Genomic DNA, 25,523 nt, shown 5'->3' on the forward strand with positions numbered 1-25,523 from the left:
TAACTCCGAGACGGGCCCGGGCCCGCTGAGTCCAGTGGAGTTTTTATGTGACTCAAGGCAAAGGAGAGGGGCCTCCTCCAAGAAAGGCGCTGAAAACCCAGTGGACAACTGGGTGCTTCCCATCTCTGGGATGGGGCAAATCCCTGGCGGAGCTGCCGCTGGTGACAGCACAGCGCAGGCGGCCCCGACTCCCCGTCCCTGGCAGAGGTCCAAGTGCCCCTCCATGCCCGCCCCACCAGCCACCTCCGGCGGTGGACCAGGTCTCAGATCGCAAAGAGAGAGAGAGACGCAGAGAAACGCAGCAGTTCTCAGCAGCGCGTCCCCACGCCCTGCTACCAGGACAGTGAACATGTTTTGACAGAGCTGCCACTCTGGGGAGACCCGAGCTGTCCCGTGCTTGGTCAGGACCGCCGAGAGACGGAGACGCTGCTGCGGTCTGGAGCAGGGGCTGTGGGGCGCCTGTCCTGGGCTGTACTCTCCCACTCCTTCTTCACCAGAGTGTAGAGTCTCATTGCTGCCTGGGCATCCTGAATCTAAGGGACACAGAACACCACTGTGACTGTCCCAGCAGGTGACCAGCATGGCCACGGGTCACCCAATCCCATGGGGCATACAAAAGAGAAAGCCAAGCAAAGCAGCGGTCTAGGGATTCGATCCTGCCCGGGCTTTGGTGACTCTGGTGCCCCACTTCCGGAAGAAGAAAGGAACCCGAGGAAGGTGGTGGGGGGGGATAGACGTGCTGCCTTGTGACACAACACAGACACACGGACACACAGACGGGAGGGCGGGCTCTGAGCGTGAGGCAGGCCGGGGCCACGATGTAGGGGGCTGGGTCCCACAGGCCAGCACTCCTCGGCCCTGGCACCGGAGCCTGTCACAAGGCCCAGGGGGCCAGCCAGCCTGGGCCGCATCATCTAAAAGGCCTTCAATCTAGACAGGGGACTTTTTCTCCAAAATGACTGCAATAACGGCAGTTTTTTGTGTTCAAGTGTTTATTCGCTAAGTGTAAACACTCGGGATGTAGCGAGCGCTCTGTGAGTCGCTCTGCCATCTTATTTTTATAGGCCAGCAGCCTACTAAAAAGTCATCCAGGCCCCTGACAGGGCGCCTTGGCTGCAAGGTCAGGGACAGCCCGCAGTCCTGAGGACTGTCACCCCAGCCACACTCACCGAACAGTGCTCTGCCTGCTGCACCGTGGCTCCCACGATCCTCCCTGCAAGCAGCTTCAGAGACGGCCTTCCACTCTGCAGGGGGGAGGAGGCAGCACACAGCCATGGTGGGGAGGAGGCCTCGCAGGCTCTGCCCGGGGCAGGGGGGTCGGGGCAGTCACCCACCGAACCCCAACCCAGTGCCCCTCAACGTGCCTTCACCAGAGGCGCGTGTGGCCCCCAGGGCTGGTGACCCCCACCGTCAGCCCAAACAGGAGGGCCTGGGAAGAAGTCTGCACCTCCACCTTCCAGCCTCAGGCCTCTGCCTGCAGCAGGTCCAAGGGCAGCTTCTTCCCCAGAGCTGGGGGTCTTGTCACAGAGATCGGAGTGTTAAGAACCTGCTCTCGTTCACACTGGCCTCGGAGGGCAGCGCTCGGCAGAACTCTACTTTTCCTGTTAACCTTTCTTTTCATTTTAAAAAGTTAACAGGCAATGCCAAACCATAAACCAAACACCGTTCACCGATACACCGTCAGGAACCAGAACCAACCACTACACAAACAGCCCACCTGCGACGCCCAGAGCCCCACGCCCTGCCAGTACCTTCACCTGACTCTTGAAAGGTTTGTATTTCTGTGTGTCCCGAATCTTCTTTTTTGGGTGATCGAGAAACAGCACCTGGAAGAGGAGGGTGACAGTCACGGTGTCGCCAGTGTGCAGCCGTGGGACCCCCTCTCCCGAGGACTCCTAACACAGAGCACGCGCGAGTGAAAGGGTATTGGTGTGAACTCGGACTTCTGATAGAAAGCGATCACGCTGTCCAAGGATGATGGCCCACAGTTAAGAACCCCGTTAATAAAGACCCCATCCGAAGCCAGGGAAACAGGAGACCAGCAAGCACGGTGTTCCTGTGGTGTGAGCTGGTGTCCCACACGCAGGAAGTCAGGATGCTAACGGATCGCAGCAGCTCGTCCCACGACCTCCCGAGAGAGCCAGCCACGTGGGGAGGGAACAGGAACCAGCAGTATGGCGGCCGCTGGGGGGTTTATGGCACCGCATGGTGGAGGGCAGAGGACCTGCCGTCAGTTTCAACAGTTCAGAATTTCGAAAGGCAACGCAGACCGACAATCAGGGGTGCCTGAGACATCTGCGAACCCCGGGGTTCCTCGGAACACTATTTGAGAAGCCCCACGCCCAGGAAGGACAGTCTCCCACTCTGCCTGCCCCGCACTCTCATCAAACAGGCGGCTCAGTTCTGCCCACAGCAGAGACCCTCAAGAAGCAGAGGCTGGAGGCCACAGCCTCTAGGGCACAAGTGGCCCCTGGAGCTTGCCCACCATGAGGGAGACAAGAGGAGCCCTTGACGGTCTGGTGGCCGTCGGGGGCTGGCTACAGGGGACGCTTCCCCACAGACGGTGGCTCTGAGCTCACAGGAGCACTAGGCCCTGGGCAGCTGGGTGGACGCTGCAGAGGAAGCAGCCTGGCTCTGTGTACGTGGAATGTGCTAGAGCCCTGGGAAGGGGGCTGGCACCAAGTCTGGGCTGCACCCAGCTGTGCCGTGTGGACGCAGCGGGCACGTCACGTAGCTCACAGTGTCTCACTTCTAGTGCCTATAAAAGGGGCACGAAGCCTCAGATGCCTTTTGAAGAGCTGAGAAACACCTAGCACTCCTCCCAGCACACGGGGAGGACCCGGGAGCTGGTGCCGTTACCAGGGCCAAAATTCCAACACTGGAGTCCCTTCGTGGTGCAGCACACGCCCCACGGCAGTACCTTCAGGTCGTTATGCAGCGCGTGTCCCACCAGAATCCGACCCTTCAGCATGTCTGCCACCTCCTTCTGGACAACTTCAAATTTTTCTCCTGACAAGCAGAACAAAGAGGTGGGTTTTAGCGCCGCAGGCCGCACTGGGGAGCCCCACACGCAGCTCTACCACAGCCAAGAGAAGGGCTTTCAGAAGCGCTCACAGCCGCCCGGCAGGCATTTTAACTGTTGAATCTTGTAAGAACCAGGCTTGGATTTCGTGCTTTCCAACTGCAGACAAAATCAAGAACGGTGCTCCGCCGCAGCTGGCGAGGGGGGCTCCTCCAGACCCTCGGGCCCAGAGGCAGCACGGCCTGCTCTCCTAGCAGATGCCCCTGGGGGCACCCCCACACCCTCCTGCCAAGGGAAGGGTCAGGTCACCGTGCTTGCACTCCGTGACTCCACCTGCCCCCCCCCCCCCCGGAGATTAGATCGGGGCAGCCCACCCTAGAGCCTAGAGCTAAGGGGTGGTCAGGCCAGGGCACCACTTGTTGGTCGCGTGTGCAGAGGGGACCTGAGAGGCGCAGAGAAAGGACACCGAGTGGGCCAGGAAGGAGCAGTGTGGCCTTGATCCCAAAAGCTTCCAGGACTTCTCCAGGTCCCTAACCTTGGAGTCGCCCTTGGGGCCTTTCTGGCCTTCCTCCCACAGGGCCAATCCATCAGAAATCCCTACAGACTCTGCCTTCGGGAGGCATCTGGGTCACAACCACCCAGGTCCACCAGCACATGCCCCCCTTCCTGTTTCCACCCTCATGGGTCCAGAGTCTCTTCTCAACACCACAGCCAGAAGGAACCTGCTAGAACCTGAGCCAGGCCTCTCACGGCTCAGATGTTTCCATGGCTTCCTCAAGTCCTCACAAAGACAAGACCCTACAATCTATCCCATGTCCCCTGCTGACCCCACACTGGCACACACTCTCTGGGTGACACAGAGGTGGGGACACAAACGTGCCTGAGAGGCCTCTGAGAACAGTCACCCAGGTGAGGTAAGAACGTCGGGACTCTTGCTATGCCGAATGCTCCAAACAGAAAGGGGACCAAAGGGAGAAAGAAGAGCTCCTGGCTGGCTCAGTCGGTAAAGCGCACGATCTTTGGGGTCGTGAGTTAAGGCCCATGTTGGGTGTAGAGATTACTTAAAAAAATTTAAAAAATAATAATAATAAAAGAAAAAGGGAGAAGGGACCCAGGCATCGCTTTTCCTCTGTGCTCATCAGCTGGGAGGACCCACCCTGCTTGAGGTTCTCTGGCCGTATCCCGCTGACCGCCGTCCTGTAGTCCGTCACCGGCTGGGTGGGCTTGACGTACTTGTCATAAACACACTTCCCATACTGGTTCACGATGGACACTCGGGCGGCGATGCTCTCTTCCCCCTTGGGGCCCACGCCCACCATCTCACAATCCATGGCTAAGGCTCTGGTCAGGCTAAAGGGAGCCAAAGGTTCCAGTTTAATCAACACGGGGGACCCAGCACTCGGCACCTAAAGCTCTCCGCCCACCACCACCGCCTGTGGGACAAGCTCTCCGCTCAGGATCCTCGCAGGACGGGGCGGCACCTGCCCAATTCAACTAGGGTTCAACTAGGGGAGAGGGACGGAGCTCCCTCCTGAAACCCTCGCCCTCTGGGGCTGAGTGCCACCCATGGCCCCGGCCCTGCACACCCGCCGAAGGCCTGCTCCTTCACCAGCGTGATGCTGCTTGCGCTCTGCCCCAGCTGCTTTCTTGCTATCCTGGCTGCCTCGGGGCCCACGGCCGCTTCGATATCTGCGGGGTCCACGTCATCAAACCAGATGTCGTCTCTAAAAGGCAGAGAGAACAGGCCGAGCACCGGTCAGCGGAGGTGCTGGTACAGCGGGCCGGGGGGGGGTAGCACGGCCCCAGTGCTCCTGCGGACTGACCACATGCTCTACTGCTCGTTTCCTTACAAGACAGCCTCCTTATCCCAAACTTACAAACGGCAGATAAACACAAAGGACATGAGGTGTAAACACACAAGCCAAGTATAATGACTACTAACACGTGCTTCTAAACTGAGAAAGTTGTGGGTTCATCACCGGACATTTAGAAAACACAAACGCGAGAACCATGAAATGGAAACACAGACCCCCCCCCCCCAACACCACCTCCCAAGCTAGGGCGACCTCTAGCGTCTTCAGATCAAAGCCTCAAACTCTGATGTCCACACAAGGGTGTGTATTCCTGCCTGGTGAAGTCTGTCCTTCGGGCTCAGCTGAATGTCATTTCTTTAGAGATCTCTTCCTGACCCCACTGAGTGGACACGCTCCTCTGGCCATGTACTCCACAAGCTTCTCCCTTCTTCAGTTTATCCTGACCACACTCACAGAATTACTGGAATAACTTCAGTCTGGCCATCTCTCCTGCTCGACTATCAGCCTTAAGCGGGAGGGCTCTGTTGTGCCTGCTCCGTACTCAGAGGGTGTCCCTGGCTCAGGGATACATGGCAGGCACTCAAACCCCTCTTTCCTGGAACCTTCAACAACCCAGGCGACTCGCCGCCAGCTGACTTACAAACATGCCACCTCCAGCTGAGCCACCGAGAAGCAGCCCTGGGCTCCTGGTCCTCCCTGAGCAAGCGACCCCCACAGGGTCTGCTGAGTAATCACCAGGTACTGAGCTACCACACTGCATCTCACACCCCCCCAACACCACAGATGACCACACTGAGGCACAGGAGATGTCAGGAGCTCGCACCAGAGTACCCGACTCGCCAGACGCAGGAACTGGTCTCCAACCTGGGTCTTTCTGGCTTTGGCATGCATTCACCCCACAAATCGTTACTGGAGGCCTACTAAGGGCCAAGCTCTGCTATAGGCCCTGGAGACACGACAGTTACCAAACAGGCCCTGCCCTCATTAGGCCTCCATCCCGGGGGGAAACAAGTAAGCCAAGGAACGGCAGCGCGGTAAGGTGCTAGAGGGGGTGCGGGAGGGGCCCCCAGCCCAGGCCTCCTGGAGGAGACAGGCCGCAGTTGCTGGGACTTTGTTCTCAGAGATGAGCCGATGGGGGCCGCCGGCTGCATAGGGAAGCAGAGGGGACCAGGCGGGCCACCAGAGCTTCAGCGAGAGCAGACGCCACCTGTACTTACTCGGTGGGCAGAGCCGGAGTCAAGGCCACGGTCACCTCCTTAGCTTTCCGCGTCTTACGCTTGACGTCTCCTCCTTTTGGAGAAATGTCACCGTTTGTACTTTTCTTGCCTCCTTTCTCATTGTGCTCTGGTCCTCTGGCCTCGGGGTGGGGGGCCGGCACCTTCCCGTTCCTTGGAGATACTGAAGGAACAGAGGCCCCGGCCACCTCGAGGTCCGTGGTCTCCGATCCCATCTCACTTCTCTGGGCTGTATCTGGGATCACTTTTCTCTTTTGTTGGATAATCTTGGGCTGCTTTTTGGAATCCGTCTGAGAGACAAGAGGCTTTTCCAGGGCCTGTGTTTTTTGTTTCAGGAGCTAACAGGACCCAAAATAAAATACGCGACACGTTTTAATTTGGAAATCACGCACAAGAGACTGAAAATACTCGCATGTGTACATATGTGTACGTACACTCAGTCACGTCTACGAACGTCTGCTACTCACATCGTCGAGATTCACATTCAAACGGTCTGGGAAAAGCCCTTTTTCATGCCCATCTGAAGTCACTTGTGGTGAAATGCACTTCTCTGCTTATCTGATTACATTGCACAATTTGATACCTGTTTCCTCATTCCTCTAAAACTTCAAACGGTGTTCTCCATCTTAAGTACCCACTGAACGACTGAACAGAGATTACTTCACTGGGAGCCTCAGGGGACGATAAACAACCTGTTTTCCTGTTTACAGTTCATTTAGAGTTACCTCTCCCGCAGATTAGGCCAAGGAGCTGCAGCATGGAAACCACATCCTTCACCAGATCTCTTGTTTTGCTACTGCTGTGCGGATCTCAGGAAGAGAGATGGAGAGTGTCTGTCAACTGGAAGAGGCTCAAGAGCGGCCAGTGGCCATGCTTCTGCTGTCCTACAAGAAGGGCTCTCGGCATTCCTCCAGCCCACCCTTTCCCTGGTGCTCCAGTCCCCAGCACGGCTGTTCTCGGCCACAATGAAGACCCTGATTATGGGGCAGTGAGCCGAGACACGAGGGCCCGGGTTTCTACTTACTTGTTCCCACAACGTTTAAGAACACAAGGATTTGCTTTGTTGTATGAAGTAGAGAAAACACAAGGTTTCCCCCACAATAACCACCCTTCCCACTCACTTAATCTTGCTTTACTTTCTTGGGAGAAAAAGAAAGAGAGAGAGGTAGAGTCACAGCTCAATAAATCGTACGGAACCCTGGGGTTTCCCGGGGAAACCTCATCAGTCCAGTCCCTCGAGGACAGGTGGCTGCGGCCTCCCATTCTAAGACACCGGCGCTGCTGAGAGGCTCCAGAAAGCTCTTTTCTGCTGTCTTGCTCACCTGGAGGCTCTGGGACAGACTCCAGAAAACCGTGGAAGACTCTGCAGGTCAGTAGTAGCAAAGAACACAAGCTGGCGCCCGAAATGTGACTCTGCACCCGCGTCCGCCACGTTTTTGCTAGCTGCGTGACGCTGGGCCCAATTCCGTAAGCTCTGTGCCTCCAGCGACGACCACAGCAGCTAACTCTGAGGGACGCGTAGAGGATCATGGCTGAACTACAGGGAACGGCATGGGGCAGAGGGGAACATCCCCCGAAGGACTGGCCCAGATGCCGATACAGTCGGCAGGGCGCCACCGGGCGTTCAGGGCAGGGACTCCGGCGTCGGACCGGTTCTGCTCACCCTGGATCACTTCTCTAACCTTTCCGGGCCCCCTCATTCGTCTGTAAACCAGAGATGCTAACGGGGTCTACTGCAGGGTGTTGGTTTGGGGGTGAAATAAAAACAGAGACGAGGTGGCAGAGTCCGCACGTTTCAAGAGCTGGGCACCTGGGGGCAGCAGCCACCGACTATTACTTGAAAACCCTGGCTATTGCTGGAATCCTCCCAATCACGATCCTGCTCCTTGCTGGCCCGAGGGCTCGCGGTCTACCTCAACAGGCCGATCTGCCTCGAAAGGCTCGCCTGCACAGCTGCCGTCCGGGGCCCCACACGTCTTTCCTCCGTCCTCCGTCCGCGGGGCCCCGCCACTCTTACCGCCTGCAGCGCCCTCCAGTTTTGGGAAAAGTCCTCTGGCGCCTTTGGAGGCCGCACGCCGACGACCCTGGCGCCGCCTCCCGGTGTCCCGCTTGCTTCTCGCCCTTTGCTTTTCCAGACTCTCTTCTTCCTGCTTTTCTTCCGAGGTGGCTTCTTGCCAAGCTCCGGCTCAGCCAGGGGGTCGCCCGGGGCGCGCCCGGGGGTCAGCGCCTTGGCCATGCCGCCGCCGCCGGCCGGCCGGGGACCCCGGGGCCCGACACCAGAGCGCGACCAGAGCCCCGCCGCCCGGGCCCGGAGCCGGACCCTGCCCTCGCACCGCACGCCCAGGCCAGCCCCCAACTCCCCCACTCCGGTGACAGCTGCCTCCCGCACCCCGGAAGCGACCCCGCGCGCGCCCCAGCACGTGCACTCCCGTCCCCGGAAGTGCTCTTCTCTCCCCGACCCGCTGGAAACCGGGCCTCCGCCCCTGGTTCCGCACGACCCGGGGCAGAGCGGGGCTCTCCGCCCGCCTGGGAGAAGATGCACCGCCCCAGCGAGCGGCGTCGGGCTCCACGACCGAGGGTGGGGTTCGGGGAGGCCCAGGATCTTCCAAGAGCCGGGACGGGGATGAGAAAGGAGGACGCCGGAAGGCAACGGGGGGGGGGGGGGGCGGCGTCGGTGTACCACCGCGGCTGGGCCGGCCGAGCGCGGGGGCGCAGGCGGCCGCGAGGGGGCGCTGGACGGCCGGGCCGGGGGCGGGCGTGGAGGGAGCCGGGGGCGGAGCGGACGGCGCACCGGGCCGGGGCCACGCCCCAGGCTGGGCGGCCCGGGCTCCGCCCCTCCTCCCTCCCCGAGTGGGGAAACTGAGGCCCGGGGACCGAAGGACGACCTCCGCGCAACGGGGCTGCAGAGGCTCTTAAGCCACAGCCGATAGCAATGAGGAAGCATTGTAACAATGCTGTGTATTATTTTACTCAACAGCGGTGGCAATAAATCACCAGCACCCCTTTGCCTGGCCCCTCGGTGCCTTGATTAACCCCGCGGATGAGCCTCGGCTTCCCGAAAGCTTCCACGTGAGTCTGTGTGTGTGTGTGTGTTGGGGGGGTGGGGGGCTTTCAGCGAGACAACTCACAAACCAACCAGGTAATTTTGGGTACCAGTAACTGCCGTGAAGGCGATAACAGAGATGCTGGGAAGAGGTTGACCCCTGCGGGTGGTGTGGTTACCAGACAACATGCAGGATGCCCAGAGAAGTGGGAATTTCAGATAAAGAATAATTTTTAGTATAAACATGCCCGATGCAGTAGTAGCAATATTGGGGGCATACTTAGACGTTCGTCATTTATCCGAAATTGAAATTTAACTGGGTGTCCTGATTTTTATCTTCTGAATGTGGCAACCCTACCTGGGGGCCACTTAGATCGGGTCATAAGGGAGGATCTCTTTGAGCAGGTGACATGTGAGCGGAAACTTGAAGGGAAAACCAGGGCTCAGGGAAGAGCAGCAAAGCCCTTGCCGCGTCTGAGGATCGGGAAGCGGACTGGTGTGGCTATGGCTCTGTGTGCGAAGGGGAGAGGCTTGGAGATGCAGGCAGAGAACAGCAGGACCAGTGTAATCTGTGATTCCAGAGCCCCGGAGGCTGCAGGAAGGGGTTCGGACATTTTACTCTAAGGGCAGGGGGAGCCATCGAACGCTTTAAAGCTGGGGGGTGACGCAGTCTGGCTCGAGTTATCAGGCCTGGGAGAGGAAAGCAGACGGGCCCCGGATGGAATCCGCACAGCCTCTGGGGTTACAGAGGACACGGAGGCAGGGAACCCGCACAGTCCCCCTGCTAGCTGTCAGCTGAGTTGGGCGTGGCGTCCTGGAGTTGTGAGAGAGATGGAAGTAGTGCTTTGGAGAGTGTGACCGAGAACCTGCCAGAAAATGGAGTGGGCTGCCCGGTGGTCTGTGACGCTGAGGGCAGTGTGGGGCCACCTCACCTGGTTCTGGGACTGTCCATCGGGGGCAGACACACAATAGTCAGTAGCTGAGGGGGAGGGAGGGAGGCAGAGGAGTGTTTGTGAGACGTGAGTATAGTGGGGGGCCCGGGATATGCACTGGGTGAGGAGGTGAAATGAAACAGGGTCACTTATGTCAAGGGGTTTTAAAATGGAGCCAGGAGTCCATTAAGGAGACGGGCCGCATGCACGTCCTCCCCATCCTCACCTGTGGAACTGTGAACTTCTGAACTGGGCCAAAGTGCAAATATTCCAGGGACCTAGCCTGAACGCTTGCAACCCTCCTACAGTAAAAGACCGCCTACTGTTAGCCTTAGTCCAGGTTTATATTATCAAGATTTCTTTTCTGTTGCAACACCAATCAAAAATTCTCCGTAAGCAACGTACACAGCCAGCCTATTTTTGCTGTGAATGCTCCTGACTTTTGCTCCCTAGTGGGGCATTATTTGGATCGTGACCCAAATCTCTGTGCCCTGAATTGCAATTCTTCGATCCCAAATAAATGAGCTTGTGTAATGATTGCCTCCTGACAATTTTAGCTTGACAAAGGGGCATGAGGAGTGGAGAGCGGGACAGATCATGGGGTGTCAGTAGAGGAGAGGGGGCTTTCGGAGCTGGAATGCACAGCCTCTCATCAGTCAGGAGAGAATAACCCAGCCTTGGTTGGGTTATTGAGTTATAGATATATGGATATATAGATATATATATATTGGGTCATAGAGTCATGCCTGAAGCCACATCTGCAAGATCCCTGGTCCAGTGCTCCCTCTTTCTGACTGCCCTGCTTGGCCCAGCCCCATCCCAGGGCGTAGGATCCGGTGCTCTGGACCAAGGACCCGCCTCGTGCAAGAGTCTGCAGGCTGCCCACTCCCATAGCCCCTGCCCCCAGAGGAAGCTCCCAAGAGTAAACACAGCCTCATCTTCCCGCCCACCGGGGTCTGCCGCATTCCACACCCGCCGGATTTCCAGTCACAAGGCTCTCTCCTTCTGCTACAGGCTGGTTTTCCTGAGGATGAGGCAGCCTCACCCCTGGGGGAGAGGCGTGGGGGCAGTTCTCGCTTCTGCCTTCTTTCTCCTGGGCTGCTGGGGTCTCTCTGATTTCCAGCAGGTGGGTGAGTCTGCAGGCGTGGAGGTGTTCGGGGAGCCCTGGGGCTGGGAATCTGAGCTCTTCTGGGTGCTGAAGGAGGGTGCCCCGGGGAGAGAGGCAACTGCCCAAACAGCCTTTGGGCAGAGTGGGGGTGTTCTTTCAGCTTTGGGGTTTGCACTGGTGGGGGTGGATCTGAGCTTGGGGTTTCGGGGATGGAGTATGCTCGCTGAGGAAGGAACGGGCTTCTTGGTACTGTGTCCTCCTCCCCTACCCCCCACCTCGATTCCCCCCCCTTGCCTTGTCCCTCTGTCTCTTCTCCCTTGTCCGGTCTGTCTTGCAGCAATTTCTTCAGGCTTTGGAGCCGGAGGAAGTGACTTCTTATTTTGGCCCTGAAGCTACTTTAAAAGGTACTTGTCGTGGAGTCTCCTTAGCAGGCGGAGTTCCTCAGAGCCTGAGGGGCCCATCCTCCTGGTCAGGGCTCTGACCAGGGGCGGAGGAGGTCCAAGAAGCTGCCATTGTTCCTGTTAATTAACTCCGGACTTCTGCCAAGTCCGTAAAAGCTGGTCTGGGTGTTCTGGACCAAGCTGGGGTTCTGACCCCAGGCTTCTGCTCAACATCTCAAGGGAATGGTTACTAATTAGCTGGTCCCTTTTGCCCCGGGGGCCTCCCTTGGGCTGGGGGACCTGCAGGAGCTCTTTGGTTTCTGGTCATGGATGGAAATATTTATCCTTTCTGTGAGAAACAAGATAGGCGCTGGCTCAAGCTCCAGCCAGGACCTTCCTGTCTCTCTCGGCCACGTCTGTGGACTTCTCTGGGGTGCCAGCCCCCTTTCCGAGTTGGGCCGTTGATCTCAAGGCTGCTGGGAACCAGAGGCAGGGTGGGCTAGTGGTCAGGCTGGAGAGAAAGAAGGGATGTCCCACTTGAGACTGAATTCTCTGTGGCCTGGGTCAGATGCACACCAAGCCCTGCTTGGGGCTGCCTGGGGGTGGGAGTGGGGACCTGAAACTTGTCTATCAGGACTCCAGGTCCCTGCAGCTCTCCGGGGGCTCCTTAGGGGTGAGGCAGATGGGTGGAGAAGGATAGTGAGGCTGGCCTTGGGCACCTGCCTTTCCTAGAGGCCACGGAGGCTGTGCTTGGACCTGCTCTGCCTGTTGGGGTTCATGCCACCCCTCGTGAAACCCTGTCGTGGGGTGAGGCTAGTGTGTTGAGTGCTGGTCTGCCCCAGGGCGAGGCCCAGAGGGGAGAGGCAACTTGCAGTTCACCCCCCTGCAAGCTGGGAAGGGCTGAATTTGAACCCAGGCTCTCGCCAACCACCCCCCCCCACCCCGGGGTTCCAGGCCAGCACACGTCCCTGTGCATCAAAGGGAACGAATTGGGGCCCCCTCTCCCGAGCAGGAAGACCAGGAGGGCCGAGCAGGGCTCAGCAAGACAACCTCCTTTCTCCTGCAGTGCCTCCATTCGATGTGGCCCCTCTCAGCTGCAGCTGTGAAGAGGGGTCCCAGGGGCCTCCCTGCAGGGCCCCACGCTGCTCCCTGCGCGCCTGGGGCCGGCTCTTCACCATCTCCTTCCCGCTGGAGCGGAGGCTCCTTACCCCCTCCTTCACCAGCGAGCACGTGCTGAACGCCTCCCTCCGGCTCCTGAGGAGGCCGCCCCATCTCTGCTTCACGGGAGGCCGCCCCCTGCTGCCCCTGGGCGCCGTGGCCAGAGTCACTTACTGCTCGGGCCACTTGGTGAGTGGGAGCCCGGCTCAGCATCGGGGAGAGGCCGTGCTGAGGGTGTGTTTGGTGGGACCCCCATGGTGCCGAGAGGTCCCCCAGCTCCCTTCTGCCCAGCCAGATGTGCAGGACACTACATTAGATCTTTGCCTCATGCCAGGCCCTGTGAGGGCATGTTGCATGGAGGCTCAGAAAAACTGGCTGAGTTTCCCAAGGCCACCCGGCTAGCAGGTGGCAGAGCAGTTGCGAATCCAGGGGGCCGCGGGATGGAAAGAACCAGGGCTTGGCAGTCAGCCCTTTGAGTTCAGATTCCAGCTCTGTCCCTTAATCCTGATGACCTTGGACCAGTTACTCGATTGGATCTCAGGCTCTTCAACCGAGAAATGATGAGGTATCTTGGTTTGTCATGAGAACTGGTGTCAGGAGTCCATGGGAATCTGTCACAATGCATCTGTCAAGCCAGAGCCACTTATGTCCTTACGTGCCCCTCCGCGGTTCCTGCACTGGGCGGCCCAGTGTGGGCCGGGACACATGCCACTCCGGGTCAGTCTGGTGACTGCTGTGCTGTCCGTCAGCACGGGCCTAGCTAGTCCCTCGAAGACCCCTCCATTTCTGTACACCAGGGATCCCACCAGTGTCTCTCCTAGACCCTACAGCCTGGAGCTCAAAGGCCACGATGTGAGGGAGGGCCGGGGATGGGGGGGGGGGGCTAGGCTGGAAGCAGGTGTAGCAGTAGGCACGGACCCAGAAGGGCTCAGGTCCCCAGCTGTCCCACAAGGATGGGCTTGGGGACGCTGGACTTGGAGAGGAGCCCTTGGAGAGAGCTCTGGGGAGATCCGTGCCCAGTGCTGTGACATCCCAGAGAGGCCCTGTCATGCAGTGGGGGCGGTGGGCTCTGTGCCAGGCTGCTCTCTCTTCTCTAGGAGGGCAACATCCTGGTGGGTGCGGACAGGTTCTACGTCCAGCCGGTGAGGAGGCAGCACTGGGAGCTTGTGCCTCCCTGGGTTCGTTCCCAGCCCCACCTGATCCACAGGCCTGTACCCAAGGCCCCCACAGCCCCCAAGGCCCCAGAAGTCATCCAAGGTACAGCCCCTGGGAGAGGGAGGGTGGAGCTGCCCTTGGGGACAGCTCTGGGGGAGGGGCAGCTCTCCCCGACGCCCAGGTGGCCATGCAAAATGCCACAAACGTGAGTGAACCATCTTCGTCAGGATGCTGGGGAGTGGGTGGGCCAGGGGAACACATGGCTGGCCATCAGCCATGTGTCCAGTTTTCTACCTGGGGGACAGGTAGACATCCAGCCTACGAACGGCTCTTCATATAGCTTACAAAGCACGTTCACAGACGTGCGCTCTTGGCAGGACATCACTTACTAGTATTAGTTGCTAGTACAGACGGAACACGGGGGCCCAAAGACAGAGAGTGGCCGCCCAGGACTGGCACGATGGCTCCAGGGCATGACCAGGATTGGAGCTGGCTCTGCTGTCCCCAAGGCCTGCTCGTCCATCCCCCGGGCTGCATCCAGGGGCAGGCAGGGCGCTCTCTTGGGCTCTCCTTGTCATCTTGGAATGACCCTGTTCTGCTCTCCAGCAGGTGCCCAGAGGGGCATCAAGGAGGCAGAGCCAGTGCCCAGGGCTTTGGAGAGACCCAAAGGACAAAAAGGCGTCACAATAGCTCCCCCCTTGGGCCCTGAACTGCCACTGGGCCCTTTCAGATGCCCCGGAATGCCTGGTCATTAATGCGATCTGGCCCCCGGGGTGGGGTGGAATCCAAGACCCAGCAGCCTTTTGGGCTAGCCACCACTGGTTCTAACAGTCACCGCAGAAAGTGACTTCTGACAGCTTGGGACCCTCAACCCTCCTGAGGAGCCAGGAGGCCAGCTCCTGGAGGGCCAGAGGTAGGGGCTGGGAGTGGGCACAGCCCAGGCCCGCTCCTGGGGTGCTCACCCACCTGGGAGGCAGGTATTCCCTGCTCCCCACATTCTCCGTGAGAAAGCTGAGGACCCCTGACTCCCTAAACTCCATAGTGGGAAGTGGCAGGGACAGGGCTCACCTGGTGTCTCCCAGCCCAGGGAAGACCTGGCTGTAGGTGGCCAAAGCCACAGGTCATCTGCTTTCTAGAACCTTCGCTGTCAGCCCTGCCTCCTCCCTCAGCAGGCCGTCCTCCTTCCCCCCGCGTCCGGAGATGGGCTGCCGGGAGTGTCCTGCACCTGGAGTTGCTGGTGGTCGTGGGCCCCGACGTCTATCAGGCTCACCAGGAGGACACTGAGCGCTACGTGCTCACTAACCTCAACATGGTGAGTGTTCCTTACGGAGCAGGCTTCTTGGATGGTGCTGACCCTAAGGCGTGGGACTTGGGGGCCGCTGGACATGGCGCCCCACGCCAGGGACTTGGAACGGAATGTGAGTGGGCTGGCTTACCTGGTAGTTGGAACTCAGGTTGAACTCAGGTGTAACCCTAAGGCTGGGTCATGCTTGGGGCCCAGGGCCTTGGGGTGGGGAAGGGTGTGGCCTGGCCTTTGCTTCCTCCTCCCGTCCCTCACCTGGAGTGGAGGTGGGTAAAGTCCTGGGACCCCTCTTGGCTCCCTAGTGCACCCCACAGCTCCTTGGGTCCCTTCTCTCCAGGGGACTCTCAAATCTGGCCTCTGTCCTGAAGCCCATTTGCTCCATGGGCACCGTGGCCAGCACTGCTGGCGCTCTTCTTGTGGGCACCCCCATTGCTGCTGGCCTCTCCTTCACTTGGCTTTAGGGGTGAAGGTGAGGTGAGAAGTACGACTCCCACTGAGTGTTAGCAGAGAGACAGAGTCAGCAAAGAGACAGGTGCTCAACAACCGAATGCTCACGCGTAATCTAACAGACTCCATGAGACCCCGTGCCTGCAACTAGAGAATGCACGTGGGACCCCCCCACACACACACACAGTGACTGCTCTAGGCTGCCACGGAAGCTTCCACAGCATCAGGAGATTAGAACCAACACTGCAAGGAGAGTGCCGCCCACTCGTAAGCTGGCTCTGGAGGGCGGGCTGCCCCCAAGAATGTGCGGTAATCAGCACCACTTTGTGCCCAGCCTCAGGGATGGCCACCTGTTTTGGGCAAAAGGAAATGTCCCCCCCCAGGCTCAGAGCCCCAGGCCTCCCGACCCGTCCCTGTCCCCTTGTGTCTTCTGGGCCCCACCCCTGTGGTCCCGCCCCCTTGCAGACCTGACCCAAGCCCACAGTAAGCCTGCTAAGGTTTCTGCCTGCAGCCTGGGAGGCCAACAGCATTTCCTTTGAGTCACTTGAAAGCTCTTGTTTTCAAGCACTGGGGGTCCCACCTCTAATATGCTGACACTCAGTAATGGTGCCAGACTCCCTCTGCTCGTTTGATGTGCCTTCTGAGGACCCGGGAGGGTGGTAGATGCCAGCCTGGCTCCTGCCCAGACGATGGGACACCCACTCTGTACCAGCTGCTTTGTTCCTGAGCCTGCTAACAGCCACAGAAGGCTTTCCCTCCATTTCACAGATAAGGAACCTGGGCTTCCAGGGTCAGTTAACAGGACCCCGAGCAGCTGGGCAAGGGAAGCAGTGGAGCTTGGATTCAGGCTTAGGCCCGCTGAGGCCGGTGACAGCCGAGTGCTCTCGCGGGTACCATGTGTAATTCAGAGGACAAGCTGGTGCCAACAGCCACATAAGTCAACCGTGATCGGCATCTTGACACATGCGCTGAGAGACAGCCAGAAGGCTGGCTGGGGGTGGGGGGAGCCTTCTCTCTGGGGTACCCAGGAAGGGGCTTATGGAGGGAGGGGAGGCCCTCATGCTGCCTCATGGAGACGCGCAGGTTAAATAAGCAGAGAGCGGTGTTTCAGGTGGATGGGCAGAAAAGAGAAAGGATGGTGAATCTGGTGAGAGGGGAGCAGTGCTGGGATGGAACGTTCTAGATTAATAACAACTATTTGTATCCCATTGTTTCAGGGGTGTGTGTGTGTGTGTGTGTGTGTGTGTGTGTGTGTGTGTGTGTGTGTGTGTGTTGGTTGGCCTTCTTGAGCCCTGAGCAGGGGGAGGACCAGTGCACACCTGCCCATCCCTATGGCTGGCTCCCCGCCCAAGGACTAGCATCTTCCCCCCGTGCTGATGGAGCATCTTCTCCCGACCCGAGCCCACCAGTCAGGCCACACCAGCCCCCATGAGTCACCTCTCTCTCCTGCCCTTCCACAGGGGTCAGAGCTGCTGAGGGACCCATCCTTGGGGGCTCAGTTCCGAGTACATCTAGTGAAGATGGTCATCCTGACCCAGCCCGAGGTAGGCGCCGAGCCAGGAGCCCAGAGTCACTGGAAAACCCACTTCTGTTCTCTTTACTTCTTCCCGTGGGTCTCCCCACCTGTAGCATGCATGGTAACAGGGCTGCGGTGAGGACCGAGAGGCCAGCAGCTGTCAGCACCCTGTCGGGTGCAGCTCCCATAAACACGGGCTCTGTTACTGATCCCCCAGGATGCTCCGAATATCACAGCCAACATCACTGCGTCACTGCTGAGTGTCTGTGAGTGGAGCAGGACCGTCAACCCCGAGGATGACACAGAGCCCGGGCATGCTGACCTGGTCCTCTACATCACTAGGTAGCCGCGCTCCCCAGGGGCACGCCAGCCCACCTGGGAGCTGCTCCCCATCTCTGCAAAGGCTGTCTGGCTGTGGGCAGGCACCTCAGCACCACCTGGGTGTCTGTTTTCTCTCCCCAAGGTTTGACCTGGAGTTACCTGATGGTAACCGGCAGGTTCGGGGGGTCACACAGCTGGGGGGTGCTTGCTCGTCCTCTTGGAGCTGCCTCATCACTGAGGATACTGGCTTTGACCTGGGGGTCACCATCGCCCATGAGATTGGGCACAGGTAGGCATCCTGTCCCCATGCTGTGGCCCAGGAGCTGACCGGGGCTCCCAGGAGGTCACATCGAGGCTGGCAGTGGGCCCCAGAAGAGTCTGCTGAAGGAACCTAATACCCTTGGCCCCAGTGGACCTGGGGGGTACGGGAGGGACAAGGGCTGGGAAATCTGATACTTACGGATTACCAGGTGATTCAAAAACTTTTTTTCCCTTCCCCAAAAAACAAGCAAGACAAACTTAACAATTAGAAAATAAGTTTTCTAGGAAATTCAGGTAAAGAAAAAGCAGGCTGTCAAAATTATCCCAGACCCTACCACTTAGGGATAACATCTGTTCACATTTTATGTTTTAGTCATTTCTTACCCACACACATAATTTTTTTATTTACAAGATCAGGATTATATTGTCTCTTGTTTTGTTCCTGGTTTTTTAATGGAACAATACATCCTAAACATTTTTTTCCCAGATATTTTATAATTTTTTTTGGTATGCACCGTATTTTATTTAACTAATCCCTCATTGTTGGCTTTTTAGGTTGTTTCCAAAATTTTTCCTGTTATGAACATTCTGCATTCTGTAGGCAAATCTTTGTTCCTGTCTATTGTCATTTACCCGAAGTGGCGAGCTTCCTTCCTTGATGATTTTTAGTCTTTTCATTATGAAAGTAATAATCACTTGCTGTAAAAAGACAGTACAGAAACACCTAAAGAGTGAGTCTGTGCTCCTTCCCCCCAGCCCCCACCTGCCCCCAGGCCTTAAGGCCCCCTTGAGTTCTGCTGTGGAATCCCCCACACCCCTATCTCTGTGGGTGGCTCAGGTGCCCAGCGAGCCTGGGGCTCCTCACCCCCACATCAGCCCACAACAGCTCCACCTTTACCCTGGTTCCTGCACCTGCACTTGACCCCCCCAACCCCCACCCCACCCCACCCCCACAATGCCTCCATCTGTCTTGTTTGGAGGAAAAAGGTGGTTTTTTTTTTGTTTTTGTTTTTTTTTAAAGAAGGTTTTAAAAAGCACCCACTGGGAGTGGAGACCATGGCCAAAGGCCTGCACATTTTCTCAACTTTTTTATTAACCTTATGATACAAGCAGTGGATGAATTTTCCCATCCTGAGCCAGCCCACAGATCCAACAAATAATCACCGGCAGCCCCGACCCCCCAAGGTGCCTCGGGACCCCATCCTCCCTGACTTATAATGCCAGGGATTAGTTTGGTCTCAACATTTTTAAAGCCTTTTCGTATTTATTAGCCAGAAGAGGCAGGAGCCCCCTGGCTGATCCAGTGCTCTCTTGGGTGGGAAACTGAGGCAGGGGCAGGAGGCCTCTGGGGTGTGAAACCACGCCGCCCACTGCCAGACTCCTGCCAGGCCTGGACTGGAGTCGGGGTTGGAGGGGGTGGGTCCGCGAGGGGACCCTCAGCGTTGCCTCCCCCGGCACAGCTTGGGCGTGGAGCACGACGGTGCACCCGGCAGCGGCTGCGGGCCCAGCGGCCACGTGATGGCGTCCCAGGACGCAGCGCCCACCGGTACCGACCTCTCCTGGTCCGCCTGCAGCCGCCGGCAACTGCTGCACCTGCTTAGGTAGCTGCATCTGCCACCCCGCCCAGCCCTCCCCACGCCCCCATCTCCACACACGGCGTGCCCCTACTTGTCCCCCAGACTCACCCTTCCGTCTGCCCCAGCCCTGCCCAGCCCTCTGTTCAGTCCTATCGCCTCCCCACGTCCCCTTCCCCATGGGCCCCCATCACCTCTCCCGGGCACTCCTCCACCCTCCGCCACGCTCCTGCACCCACCCTCCCACCTACCCCTCTGTGTGCGCATCCCTCCCTCCGTTCACACTTCCCCGTGCCAGCTCCCTCATTCCCTCCCGCGCACCCGCTCTTCCATCGCACCCGCTTCTGCACCCACCCCTCAATTCTGCCCCACCCCCCCTTTGCCTCGACCCTCCATCCCACCCGCTCCCCAATCCAACTCCCGTCTGCCGCATCCCCCTCCTCCCCGCTGCATCGGCCGGGCATCTGCTGCGGCCCTACCTCCGCCCCGCGCTGGCTCCTGGCTTGAGCCTGGTCCCAGCCCAAGGCCGGCTGTCGGTGCGGGTACACGCTGAGGACTCCCATCCTCCCCCAACCCGCCTCCACCCCATGTCCACCTGAGCCTGAGCCGCGGCCTTGTCACAGCGCAGGACGGGCGCACTGCATGCGGGACCTTCCAGAGCCGCAGGCCAGGGCCGCGGGGCGCCCTCCCCAGGCGCAGCCTGGCCTCCTCTACGGCGCCGACGAGCAGTGCCGGATTGCCTTTGGTGCTGCGGCTGTGGCCTGCACCTTCACCAGGGAGCACGTCGTGAGTCCCGCCAGCCCGCTTGTCCGCACCCCAACCTGTGCTCCCTCCACCTGCGCCCAGCGGTCCGCGCTGTGAGCTCCACTGGGCTAGGCTGTCAGTCACTTCTTAAAATTCTTAATTTTTTAACAATAGTCCCCGTGTTTGTTCCCCATATTGACTGTGTCCCACAAATTATTATAGAGCCGGCCCTGGCAGGCTTCCGCGTCCCTGGACGTGCAACTTAAATAGGCAGTTACCAAAGGCTTCCAACCCAATGGGAACCCGGAGGGCTTTCCAGGAGAAGTGACCTCCAAACCGAAGCCTATAGGCGTGTGAGCTGGCAGGGGGAGGGGAGATGAAGGGGGCAGGCACCCCAAAGACAAGCTCCCTCCCTGGGCCGCACGGGACTTTCATGGGCCCCAGGCACCTTTGCCTTAGTGGGCCTCTTCCTCCGTACAAAATATTAAGACTTATTATCAGTGTTTTTATAAATGTTGTGTAAGTGTTGTAGATACAAGTACATTGATATTATATATTAGAACATTTTCTTTGATCCAAAAGATCATTTTTTTCTTTTGATTTTAAAAGAAATGAAAACATATTTGTGGGCCCCTAAAATGACTCTGGGCCCTGGTCACTGCCCCCGTCCCATGGAGAGGTGTGCTGTGCCCTTTCTCCCTGGCCACCAGTGCCCACGGAACAGCGTATGTGCCCCTGTGTCCTGTGGTGTGGGGGGACAATTAAGGCCGGACGCTGAGCCAACAGGCTGTAGTGGCCCCGAGCTGGCCACCTGCCCCCCCCCTCTTAGGACATGTGCCAGGCTCTGTCCTGCCACACGGACCCCCTGGACCAAAGTCACTGTAGCCGTCTCCTCACGCCTCTCCTGGATGGGACAGAGTGCGGCGTGCAGAAGGTCAGAGCAGGGGATGAAGGGGTGTGAGGGTGTGTGCGTGTGTGCGTGCGCGTGTGCATGCGCTTGTGTGCACTTGCACACGTCCATGCAGGGCACCGAAACCTGGCCGCCTGCATTCCTGGGGTGGGGGGCTGGAGGATCGGTTAGCTGGGGCAGAGGGCCCTGGAGCTGCTCCTGGCCACCTGGTCGGGAGAGCTGGGCGGCAGGATGCTTCACGTGCGCCAGCTGACTTGCCCTGCCTCCCTGCAGGGCCTGGAAGATGGGATGGGTTTTCTAGGTTCTGGGGACCGATGAAGACTGACAAGGGGCTCACCAGTGACTCTGCGCAGGCGGGTGGGGGATCCAGAGCCCTGCCCTCCCCTCAGCGTTGTGGAGTTTCTTTGCCCCCTTCCCTGGGTCAGAGACAGGCTTGTGTTGTCACCCCTGTCCCACAGAGGAGACAAAGGCTTTGAGTGGTAGTGAGAGCGCAGCCCGGCTCCCTGACCCAGACTCCCTCGCATTGGCTGTACCAGGCAGCATCTTCCTCTACCCTGCAGACCTCAGGGCCTCTGCCCAGTGTGGCCAGACCCTTCCTCTGGCCTACAGCCTGGGGTTTGCCCTCTTCCACTTAGCATTGTTTCCCGAGCAGGATGGGAGTGCGGGGGTGCCTGCAAGTGTGCACCCCTGCATGGGTGTGGGTGCCCTGTGTGTGGGGTGCCCATGGGTGTGGGGTGCACCAGGTGTGGGTTGGTGTGTCCTTCTCTTGCAGTGGTGTTCCAAGGGCCACTGCCGCTCCCTGGCGGAGCTGAGCCCTGTGGGGGTGGTGCACGGGCACTGGTCTAGCTGGGGTCCCCCCAGCCCTTGCTCCCGCTCCTGCGGAGGAGGTGTGGTCACCCGGAGGCGGCAGTGCAACAACCCCAGGTACCACATGGAGGGGGCCCTGTCCTTCAACTCAGGGAGGGGGGCCTGCTCCAAATTTCCTGACTCGGGGGGCAGTGGGTCACCTGTCACCCCTCGTGTCTCATGGACATTTTCAGGCCTGCCTTCGGAGGGCGTGCGTGTGTGGGCGCTGACCTCCAGGCTGAGATGTGCAACACCCAGGTAGGCGTGCTTCCCCAGGGCAGGACGAGAGGCTCAGGTGGGCAGCGCCAGGCCCTGGAGGAGCCAAAGGACCAGGGCGGCTGTAATTTGTGGTTCACGCCAGGGCGCTTTCGAGAGTGAGGGAGTGCTCCTCTGCCTCTGCTGGGACCACAGTGGGCGCTCCAGGTGTCGCACCTCCGTCCCCATGTGCCACTGCCCTCCCCGGCGGCCCCCCTGAAACCGTCCTTTCAGTCCAAGCACAGGTGAAATTCACACCATATCGAATCAGCCGTTTTAAAGTGTGGGATCCAGTGGCATTGGTACATTCACAATGTGGTGCGACCACCACCTCTATCAGGTTCCAAAACGTTTCCATCACCCCAAAGTTGAACCCCAGAGCCGTGAAGCAGTCCCTCCCTTCCGCATCCTCCAGCCCCTGGCAACCACCGGTCGCTTTCTGTCTCCGCGTACTTTACCTGTCCTGGACGTTTCATAGAAATGGAATCCCACGGTAGGTGGGCTTTCGTGACTGGCTTCTTTTACTCAGCATCACATCCTCAAGTGTCATCCACGTTGTGGCAGGTGTGAGAAGTTCACTCCTTTTGATGGCTGAATAATATCCCATCGTACGGATGGACCACGTATTATCTGTTCATCTGCTGATGGACGTTTGGGCCGTTTCCACCTCTTGGTTATTGTGAATCATGCCGCTGTGGACACGTGTGTCCGTGGACTTCGGTGCCAGTTTTTATTTCTTTTGGGTATACACCTAAGAGAGGAGTCACCGGGTCACATGGTATTTCTACGTCCAGTTCTTTGAGGAACCTCCAAGCCACCCTGCACAGCAGCTGAGCCATTTCCCTTTCCCACCAGCAATGTGCAAGGGTTCCAGTTTCTCCGCACCCTCGCCCTCCGCTCCATCCTTGCTGTCCGTGGTTTGGATCGTGGCAGTCGTACTGGGTGGGAACTGCTAGAATGGTTCCTTTGACCTTGAGTTAAGTGAAGCATCTGGTGAGACCTTCCCTCCCACCTTCTCTAGGCAGGCAGGGGGCCTCCCCAGACCCGGAGGGCACAGTCTTCACCTGGAGCTCAGGCTCAGGGGAGGGGAGCAGGCGAGCGGTGCTCTTGATCTCTTTGTCGCCGGGCAGTAGGTCCTGCACTGTGTCCCTGCAAATTCTCCTGGATTCTCCCGTCAACAGTGAGAAAGGCTCTTGTCTCCCCCACTTTACAGAGCAGGGAACCGAGGTGCAGCCAGGAGCTGGGCTCAAACCCACATTCGCGCTGCGGAGTGCCTTGTGGTCCTCAGTGGCAAAGGCCCTCCTCCTAGTTCCCCTGCCCCAAGCCCTTCCTCCCAAGGCCACTCCTGTGCCCGTCCTCTGTCTCCTCCTGACCAGGCCTGTGAGAAGACCCAGCTGGAGTTCATGTCTGAGCAGTGCTCCCAGACGGACAGGAAACCGCTACACCTCTCCCCGGGCAACGCCTCCTTCTACCACTGGGGCTCCGCGGAGCAGTACCGTCAAGGTGGGGCCGGCCCCCGTCACTCCGATGCCGTTGAGAGCAGGGCTCTGGCTCAGGCTCTGCGTCAGTCGCATCACGTCCTGGTGCGAGACCCCTTGCTAACAGGCCTGGGTCTCGGCTTTCCTATCTGTAAAATGGAGATGAGCGCAGGGCTTCCCTGCTCGGGTGATAGGATTCAGTGACGTGAAACTGGGGCCGCACCTGAGGGCGCTCCTTGGCTGGTAACTCAGTTAACAGTCGCTGCATTGTGATTGTGATCACTGCCTCAGGAGGCCCGACCCATGCCCTCAGCCCAAAGGAGGAAGCCAGATGGCCTGGCCAGGGCGGGCCCACCTGCGTGGTGCTTTGCAGGGTCGTTGCCTTCCCTACTCCCTGTCACTCTCACACGAGGATTCCCTGTCCCTCTGCCTCCGCAGGGGATGCTCTGTGCAGACACATGTGCCGGGCCATTGGCGAGACCTTCATTGTGAGGCGCGGGGATAGTTTCCTGGATGGGACCCGGTGTGTGCCAAATGGTCGGCGGGAGGACGGGACCCTGAGCCTGTGCGTGTTGGGCAGCTGCAGGGTAGGCGTGTGTGGGCAGCAGAGGTGCCCTCCCATCCGCGGTGGCCCTGGGGCCTGTCACATCAGAAGCCAGATGCTAAGGGGCTCCAAGGGGCCAGGTCTGGGGGCCCCCATGGAGCTGCAGCAGAGTCTGCATGGGGTAATGCCAGGGCACTGGGCTGACCTTGGAGTCGGCTGGGGACTAAGAGCCCCGTTATGACCTCGGGCGAGTCATTTACACCTGCTTCCTGCATCAGCGTAGGATGCTGCCGAATGCCGCCTGTTTGTTGTGTGACTCCCAGAGCCTCGGCATCCTCCAGTGACACCTGCCTGGGTGTCACTTGCCACTGCTCTTTGCACAGACATTCGGCTGTGACGGCAGGATGGACTCCCCGCAGGTGCGAGATGTGTGTCAGGTGTGCGGAGGGAACAACAGTACATGCAGCCCGCGGAACGGCTCTTTCACGGGCGGCAGGGCCAGAGGTAGGGGCTTCCCTCGGGACAAATGGCTGGGCTCCTCCCAGCCTCTACGAAACACCTGCAGCTCAGAGCCGTGGCAGTGAGCCCTGGACCCTCCTCGTGGGCCTCAGCCTCCGTCTTCCTCTTCACCAGCCTCCCCACGCAGCTGAGAGTTTGATGAGGGCCACCGCTGGGATAGTGGTGCTTTGGGAGCGGCTGCTCATGGTATAGCTGTGATAAAACCCGGACACTGGGCAGTGTGTGGTGGGCTGGCTGCTCCTCTCCTCTCCTCCCCTCCCTGAGGAATCCTATCAGAAGGGATGCTGTACTTGGGAAGCCCTTGACTTGGATCTATTCGTAAAAGAGGTCCAGTCATTCACCAAGTAGGCACTTAGAGGGTCAGCCAAGCAGTGGAGTCCCCCCCTCCCTGTGGTGGGCCACGTGCTGAGCCCGGAGCCTTGGATTCAGTCCCTCTGCCTGGCCAGGGCAGCACCCTGGAAGGTGGCTGTCCAGCCTGGCTTGGATTGGTCCCCTGTGACAGGGGACTGTACTGCCTGAGACGGCCCCATTGTTAGCTTTTGGCGTCGAGGTGCTTTTTCTCAGACAACTGAAATCTGCTCCCTTTCACCACAATGTCAGTGACCTGAGACCACCCACCCTCTCCTGCTTCCTTCTAGAGTATGTCACGTTCCTGACCGTGACCCGCAACCTGACCGGCGTACACATCACCAATCGGAGGCCTCTCTTCACACACCTGGGTGAGCTGGCCAGTGGACGCTCCCCCTGAGGTAGCCAAACTGAAGTCTCTACAGCACGGTCTCCAAGATGCCCTCGCTACTTTTTTTTTCTTTTTTTAAGATTTTGTTTATTTATTAGAGTACATGAGTGGGGGGCAGAGGCAGAGGGAGACGGAGAAGCAGGCTCCCCGCTGAGCAGGGAGCCCGATGTGGGGGACTCAATCCCACAACCCTGAGATCACGACCTGAGCTGAAGGCGG

The 25,523-nt window shown here is 58.9% G+C and overlaps 2 protein-coding genes across 4 annotated transcripts in view; one reads left to right on the forward strand and one right to left on the reverse strand.

Annotated features, from left to right (window-relative positions):
- REXO4 (RNA exonuclease 4) lies at positions 1 to 8,449 on the reverse strand. Of its 3 annotated transcripts, none has more exons than XM_028093407.2 (8): positions 8,089 to 8,449; positions 6,054 to 6,409; positions 4,609 to 4,746; positions 4,179 to 4,372; positions 2,921 to 3,009; positions 1,758 to 1,826; positions 1,170 to 1,244; positions 1 to 533 (listed from the first exon to the last, which is right to left on the reverse strand). In XM_028093407.2, exons 1-8 carry the CDS (start codon positions 8,305 to 8,307, stop codon positions 402 to 404), a joined length of 1,272 nt encoding a protein of 423 aa, XP_027949208.1. In that variant the 5' UTR covers positions 8,308 to 8,449; the 3' UTR covers positions 1 to 401. The 3 variants fall into 3 exon arrangements, with proteins under 3 accessions (XP_027949208.1, XP_027949207.1, XP_027949209.1); XM_028093406.2 differs by having other exon boundaries at positions 1,752 to 1,826; positions 8,089 to 8,446; XM_028093408.2 differs by lacking the exon at positions 8,089 to 8,449 and adding an exon at positions 7,394 to 8,080 and having other exon boundaries at positions 1,752 to 1,826.
- A 113-nt stretch (positions 8,450 to 8,562) lies between these two features.
- Positions 8,563 to 25,523, forward strand: part of ADAMTS13 (ADAM metallopeptidase with thrombospondin type 1 motif 13) — a 30,242-nt gene continuing 13,281 nt past the window's right edge. Inside the window, exons 1-19 of the mRNA XM_028093399.2 lie at positions 8,563 to 8,649; positions 9,049 to 9,140; positions 11,061 to 11,172; positions 11,492 to 11,558; positions 12,601 to 12,881; positions 13,790 to 13,949; positions 15,020 to 15,159; positions 17,058 to 17,141; positions 17,331 to 17,455; positions 17,577 to 17,723; positions 19,156 to 19,296; positions 19,893 to 20,055; positions 20,843 to 20,947; positions 21,696 to 21,847; positions 21,964 to 22,027; positions 23,401 to 23,527; positions 23,941 to 24,089; positions 24,430 to 24,550; positions 25,204 to 25,284. Coding sequence (XP_027949200.1) covers positions 9,112 to 9,140; positions 11,061 to 11,172; positions 11,492 to 11,558; positions 12,601 to 12,881; positions 13,790 to 13,949; positions 15,020 to 15,159; positions 17,058 to 17,141; positions 17,331 to 17,455; positions 17,577 to 17,723; positions 19,156 to 19,296; positions 19,893 to 20,055; positions 20,843 to 20,947; positions 21,696 to 21,847; positions 21,964 to 22,027; positions 23,401 to 23,527; positions 23,941 to 24,089; positions 24,430 to 24,550; positions 25,204 to 25,284 — 2,248 coding nt within the window. The 5' untranslated portion in view covers positions 8,563 to 8,649; positions 9,049 to 9,111. The remainder of the gene's footprint in view (positions 8,650 to 9,048; positions 9,141 to 11,060; positions 11,173 to 11,491; positions 11,559 to 12,600; positions 12,882 to 13,789; positions 13,950 to 15,019; positions 15,160 to 17,057; positions 17,142 to 17,330; positions 17,456 to 17,576; positions 17,724 to 19,155; positions 19,297 to 19,892; positions 20,056 to 20,842; positions 20,948 to 21,695; positions 21,848 to 21,963; positions 22,028 to 23,400; positions 23,528 to 23,940; positions 24,090 to 24,429; positions 24,551 to 25,203; positions 25,285 to 25,523) is intronic.

This window comes from Eumetopias jubatus, unplaced genomic scaffold (genome assembly GCF_037043125.1).
Source record: "Eumetopias jubatus isolate StellerSeaLion01/CBP00866 unplaced genomic scaffold, mEumJub1_p1.0 scaffold_15, whole genome shotgun sequence".
Classification (NCBI taxonomy): Eukaryota; Metazoa; Chordata; class Mammalia; order Carnivora; family Otariidae; genus Eumetopias; species Eumetopias jubatus.